A 6,694-nucleotide genomic window follows, 5' to 3' on the forward strand; every position below is an offset into this window, starting at 1 on the left:
ATTGTTGTGCACATTTACGACTGCCATTAGAACGCCTTTAAAAATCACCAAAATAATGAGATCCCAGTTTTTGTCAAGGAGCTGTAGAGGACTAGGTTTCAGAGAGCTGTTCTTGTGACTGAAGGTCCATGCCTGTCTGGCCATTCCAATCCATCAGCCACTCAGCAAGAGAAAGCTGTGTAATCTCCTCTTGTGTGATTTACAGTCTCAGAAAATAGCTGGAGGGTCAGCTATGACTCCCTTTTCACTCCACAATGATGACTTTGAGTTTTGGTCTGGTCACTTCCAACTCACGATGAGTCCATGTATGTCAGAGGACAACCGCAATCCAGAAGGTTTTTAGTGGCTTATTTTCTAGAAGTAGATCACTGGATGTTTCTTTTAAGGTGCCCCTGGGGAGATTCAAACCTTCAATAACCTCCTGTTAACATCTCAGCGCCTTAGTGCTCTACACACCACAGGAATTCCAAATGAATATAATAAATTCTTTAAAAAACCCAACAACCCAATGTGGGTCTTTTCTCCTTATCTCTTTTCAAGGAGGAAGATCTGTCCCTTTGAGGATGTAACTTTTTAATAAATTTATCATTCCTATTTACCCTAGAAAAATGTGTTGTAGATGAATAAAATCATTGGGTTAAACATTAAACTAGAACTTTAAGAGATAATTGTAAATATTTATTTGGTCACAATCTTGCCTGTGATGGCACATCCCTGGTTGCAGAATGTGAAGACTTGAAGCACTTACCGAAGGTCAAAGACTACACTCTACCATATGGATTACATATTAACATGAAAAAAAAAAACAGAAAAACCTCACCACTGGACCAATAGGACACATCAGGATAGAAGGAGAAAAGTGTGTTATCGTCAATAATTTTATTTTTTGAATCCACAATCAATACCCATGGAAGAAATTAAGTAGCTAAGAAATCACAAGACATGTTGCAGTGGGAAAATCTGTTATCAAGGAGGACCTCTTTAAAATATTTAGCAGCAAAAGTGACATTTTAAAGACACCTGATTTAAGCTATGGTATACTCAATTGCTTCCTATGCATATGAAAGTTGGACAATAAACATGGAAGGCAAAAAAATAATTGACTTTTTTGAACTATGGTATTACAAAAGAAAATTGACTATACAATGGACTTCCAAAAGAACAAATAAATATCTTGAAGGAAATGCAATCAGGTTGCTCCTTAAAGGGGAGGATGGTGAAACTTAACATCATATATTTTGAACATGTTTTCGGAGGCATCAGGCCTTGGAAAAAGACATCACAATTAGAAAAAAATGAGGGTTAGTGAAAGATTAGAAGACTCTCAAGGAGACAAACTGACACAGTAATTGTAACAATTACCTTTAGCATGACAAAGATTGTGAGGTTGGCACAAAATAGAGCAAGGTTTCTTCTGGTGTTCATAGGTCAGCTATGTATGTATCAGAGCTGATTCGAAGACACCTGACAAGGCAAGAAATGGACTCTCAGGACTTCAGTAATTCATTGGGAAAATCTGCTTATTTAGACTTCTTTAAAGTGCCTCCGGAAACACTATGAACTTTGATAAATGTTAATAGTTGTAGAGGGGCTTCAGGCCTTTTGTTAATAGGGTCACTATGAATCGTGCTCAACTCGAAGGCAATCAACAACAACAAAGTGCTAAAGAGCAATGATGTCAATTTAAAGACTTAGGTGCTCCTGATATAAGCTGTTGGTTTGTTGTTGTTGTTGTTGTTGTGTGTGTGTGTGTATGTGTTTTAAATTACTTTCTATGAACCTGAAAGTTGGACATTGATTAAGGATGACAAAAGAAGAATCTAACTCTTTGAGTTGTGGTGTTAAAGAAGAATACTGAATAGCCTATGGACTCCCAAAAAACAAGTGGATCTGTCTTGGACAAAGTGCAACTAGGGTGCTATTTGAAGGCAAGTATAATGAAATTTCATCTCACATACTTTGATTATGTTTTTAGGAGGGGCCAGTCCTTGGAAAGAGACATCAAGCATGGAAAGGTGGAAGATCTGTCTGTGTAACCAAGGTAGCCCTTCAAAAAGATGGATTGACACAGTGACTGCTTATAATGAGTTCAAGTGTATCAGAGATTGTGAGGATGGCAAAGGACAGGGCAAGGTTCAGAATTGTTCTTTATAGGGTTGCTATAAATCATAGGTGACTTGACAGAATGTAACAACAACAACACAGCTCTAAAAATATAATTATACTTTTGAGAAAATAATATAGAAGTGGGGCTATGAGACCTAAGTTTTTAAAAATGAATTCTCAGATATGAAAGAAAACAAAAGCTTCAACAGTAAGATAGAAATTATGTAACTGAAAACTCAGATAAAAATACTTTGACTACTTTGTTTGTCATAGGATTTGATCCATAAGGTGAAGGGTAAACATACAGAAAGGAATAAAAATTCAGAGAACCACATATATGATAAGAGTGTAATGTTCAAATAAACATATATAAAATCTTCCACTTAACAACAAGAAGAAAGGATAAACAACCTAATAAAATAAGTATGTGACTTCAAGAGACATTTCCTGCAGGATTTTCAAATGTCCAAGAAACTCATAATGGCGTTCATCAATAGGCAGATACAAATTAAAGTTACAATAAGACAAGAGTCCACCACACACAAAATGAGTCACCAAACACCCTCTCCCCTTCCATTTAGAAGAGAAATAATTCAAAAAATAAACAACTACAAGGGTTGAGGAGGTTGTGGAGAAACTGGAACTCTCATTCAGACTAATGGGAACATAAACAGTAGTCATTGTGGAGAAAATCTGACAGGTCCACAAAAAGTTGGACTTAGAATTGCCATATGATTGTGTAACCCAGTCCAAGAAATATGCAGAAGCATGTACATCAGTTTTCATTAGTCAAAAGATAGCAACATCATGCAACAACAGATGACTGGACAAACAAAATGTGTGTGTGTGTGTGTGTGTGTGTGTGTGTGTGTGTGTATTTGTTGTGTTATTGACTGCCTTCGAGTTGAGAATGACTCATAGTGACCCTATGGAAAAAAGGTCCGAAGCCCCTCTACAACTATAAATATTTATCAAACTTAATAGAGTTTCCAGAGGCATGTTGTTTAGGACGTGGTTATTTACACACACACACACACACACACACACACACACACACACACACTTATCGCTATCTCCCTTCCAGTCAGTTGGCCAGGTGGCTGTCCTTCAGATTTCTTGGCACAGCTTAGTGAACACATCCAGGGCAGCGTCTGTTTGTTGTGATATGTCAATTGGTATGCCATCAACTCATAGAGTCTAATTTTTTGCCAATTCTTTCAGAGCAACTGAACCACAGGATCTTGCTCATACATTGTCTCATTAAATTCTTCTGTGTCAGCCAGTTCCTTCAGGTACAGTAACTCTGCAAACTCCTTCCATCTTCTTTTAATGCTTCTTGGATCATTTAACGTTTAGCATAAAGCATTCTTTAGTATTGCCACTCATGGCTTGAATTTGTTTTTCAATTCCTTCAGCTTAAGAAATGCTGAGAGAGTTTGGCCCTTTTGATTTTCTGACTCCAGCTCTTTGCACATTTCATTATAATACCTTGCTTTGTCATCCCAAGCTGCCCTTTCACATTTTCTGTTCAGCTCTTTAATTTCTTGATTTCTTCCTTTAACTTTGGCTTCTCTGCACTCTAGTGCAATATTCAGAGTCTGATCTGACATCTATCTGGGTCTTTTTTTCCTCTTCTGCCTTTGTAATGATATTTTGATTTCTTCATGGACCATATTTTTTATCTCCCACAGCTCATTTGGTCTTCATTCATTGGTGTTTAAAGCCTCAAACCTGTTCCTGAGATGGTTTTGAAGATGGATATTTCTTCCCATTCCAAAGAAAGGTGACCTAATAGAGTGTGGAAATGTAAGCTAGATTCTGCTGAAAATCATCCAAAAATGACTGGAGCAATACGTCAACAGAAAACTAACTGCCAGATGTGCAGGCTGGATTTAGAAGAGGTCGTGGTACTAGGGACATTATAGCTAATGTTAGATAAATCTTGGCAGAAAGCAGAGAGTACCAGAGGAATGGCTATCTGTGCTTCATTGACTATGCAGAGGCTTTGACTGTGTGGATCACAACAAGCTGTGGCTGAGTCTGAGAAGAATGGGAATCCCAGAACATTTGATAGTGCTAATGCGAAACCTATACTTGAACCAAGAGGCAGTCATCAGAATAGAGCAAGGAAACACTGCATGGTTCAAAATTGGAAAGGGTGTCCACCAGGGATGTATTCTGTCTCCATACCTTTTCAGTCTGTATACAGACTGAATACAGTCTGTATACAGAACAGATCATGTGGGATGCTGGGCTGTATGAGGAGGAATGTGGCATCAGGATTGGTGGAAGAGTCATCAAAAACGTGTGTTATGCAGATGACAAAACCCTGCTTGCTAAAACTGAGGAGGACCTGAAGCGCTTGCTGCAGAAGGTCAAGGACTGCAGCCTTCAATATGGATTGAAGCTCAACATTAAGAAGACAAAGATTCTCACCGCTGGGCTAATTGGCAGCATCATAATGGATGGTGAAGAGATTTAGAATGTTAACACTTTTAGTTTGTTTGGCTCCACAATCAATACTCTTGATACCAGCAGCCAGAAAATCAAGAGATTAATTGCACTGGCAACGTCAGCTGTCAGGGACCTCTCCAGAGTTCTGAAGAACAACGATGTCAGGCTGGAGACTAAGGTGCATCTAATCCAGGCTGCAATTGTGTGCTATGCGTCAGAGAGCTGGACAATGACTTGGGATGATAGAAAGGTAATTGATGCCTGTGAGCTGTGGTGCTAGAGAAGAGTGTTTAATATACCTTGGACTGCTAGGAGAACAAACAGATTTGTCCTGGAGAGGGTGATACTGGGCTGCTCCTTGGAGGCAAGAATTCTGAAGCTTTCTCTGACATACTTTGGATCTGTTCCAAGGAGGGACTGGTCCTTGGAGAGGGACATCATGCTTGGGAGGGTGGAGTGACAGCGCAGGAGAGGAAGACCCTCAATGAGATGGATCCATTCAGTGATTGGGGTAATGGGAGTAGGTTTGTCGGAGACAGGGAGGTTGTACATAGGGTTCCTATGAGTTACAAGCAACTTGATGGCACATAACAACGACATCTCTGTCTTTATTAGCCTGGTGGCTTAAAGCTTAAGGACTTCATTGCCCACTCAGCTTTGGAAGGGAGAAAACTTAAAATTGAAACTCATTGCAGTTGTGTAAAAAAACATCTTATGACTCACTCTCTTCAGTGGATTTTAGAGGTTATTAACCACTTAGGAGAAAGTTACCTATTTTTGTATCGAGGAGCTGCTGGTGGATTTGAACAACCATAGAAGCTTGAATTTTGGCTTAGCAGTCCAACTCCTTAAAGTCTATGCTACCAAAGGCCTCACTCTGAGGGACAAAAACTTATTTACTTTGGCAATTGGATTAAAAAAAGATGCAGTCAGGAAAGTCAGGTGAGGCAATTCTGTGACGTCATATGGGTCCTTGTTGTTGTCGTTGTTTGGTGCCGTCGAGTCGTAGACGACTCATAGCGACCCTATGAATGAACGGCCTGAGCACTGTTTGTACATAGAGTTTCCGGAGGCAAACCATTTCAGAAGTGGATGCCGCTCCTGCTTCCAGGCTTGATTTAGTCGGGAAGCTATGGGTCCTTAATAAAGGGGGGGAAAAAACCACCTCAATCTCTTTGCCATCTAGTTGGGACTGAATAATAGCTGACCTTACAGTGTTTTTTCAGATGCTGTAAATAGCAGGAAAGAAGACTGTTCATCTTTCTTCCAAGGAGGACTTGGATTATTTGAATTGCCCTCTTTGGCCACTAGGCCATAAGAGCTCCATCGTGAGGTCATAATGAGTCAAAAATCAGTAAAAAGGAACAAAACAACAACAATAAAAACAAATGAAATTCTGAAAAAGGACCAAAAAACCGGATAGAAGTAGAAAACATAAATTTATCCAAAATTAGCCACTAAAGGGAAAATGATTTTCAGTACTTGGAACTCGGACAATCTAGACTCCAGTTGGTCCACCTCTGAGGTCTCCCATCCTGACCCAGGCCATGCCCTTCAGCTTCTGCCTGCCCTTTCACTCGCCCCAGCCACAGAACCTGATGTTAGGCACTCCCCACCAAAAGCGCCTGCGCATAAAACAGACCTCGTCTTGGGTCTGATGTTCCAGAACTCCGGTTTGGCCCCGCCTCCCAACAATTTCGTAGCCACGTCCTTTGCGTGGTGCAGAGACAAGTCCCTGCACATCCACTTCCGGCTCCTCTACCGCAGGGTCCACAGAGCAGCTCGGCGAAGCTCTGCACAGCAAAGGAAGCAGCGATGGAGGATCAGGTGACGCTGATGAAGTTCCTCCTGTCCAGGCACCGGTGGCCCCAGGCGCGCCGCTGGAGGAACCCGATTCCCTTCCCCGAGTTGTTTGACGGGGACACCGACCGCCTCCCCGAGTTCATCGTGCAGACAGGCTCCTACATGTTCGTGGACGAGACCACGTTCTCCAACGACGGCCTGAAGGTGACGTTCCTCATCACCCGCATGACGGGGCGGGCGCTGCAGTGGGTGATCCCCTACATCAAGTCGGGGAGCCCCCTCCTCCAAGATTACCGGGGCTTCCTGGCCGAGATGAAGCGGGTCTTTGGCT

General features: G+C 41.3%; 1 protein-coding gene across 1 annotated transcript in view; it reads left to right on the plus strand.

Moving 5' to 3' along the window:
* The first annotated feature begins 6,375 nt into the window (after positions 1–6,375).
* Positions 6,376–6,694, plus strand: part of LOC102860299 (protein FAM127C-like) — a 25,814-nt gene continuing 25,495 nt past the window's right edge. Inside the window, exon 1 of the mRNA XM_006881884.1 lies at positions 6,376–6,691. Coding sequence (XP_006881946.1) covers positions 6,376–6,691 — 316 coding nt within the window. The remainder of the gene's footprint in view (positions 6,692–6,694) is intronic.

This window comes from Elephantulus edwardii, unplaced genomic scaffold (genome assembly GCF_000299155.1).
Source record: "Elephantulus edwardii isolate Elephantulus edwardi_28Jun2011 unplaced genomic scaffold, EleEdw1.0 scaffold00016, whole genome shotgun sequence".
In the NCBI taxonomy this organism is placed as follows: domain Eukaryota; kingdom Metazoa; phylum Chordata; class Mammalia; order Macroscelidea; family Macroscelididae; genus Elephantulus; species Elephantulus edwardii.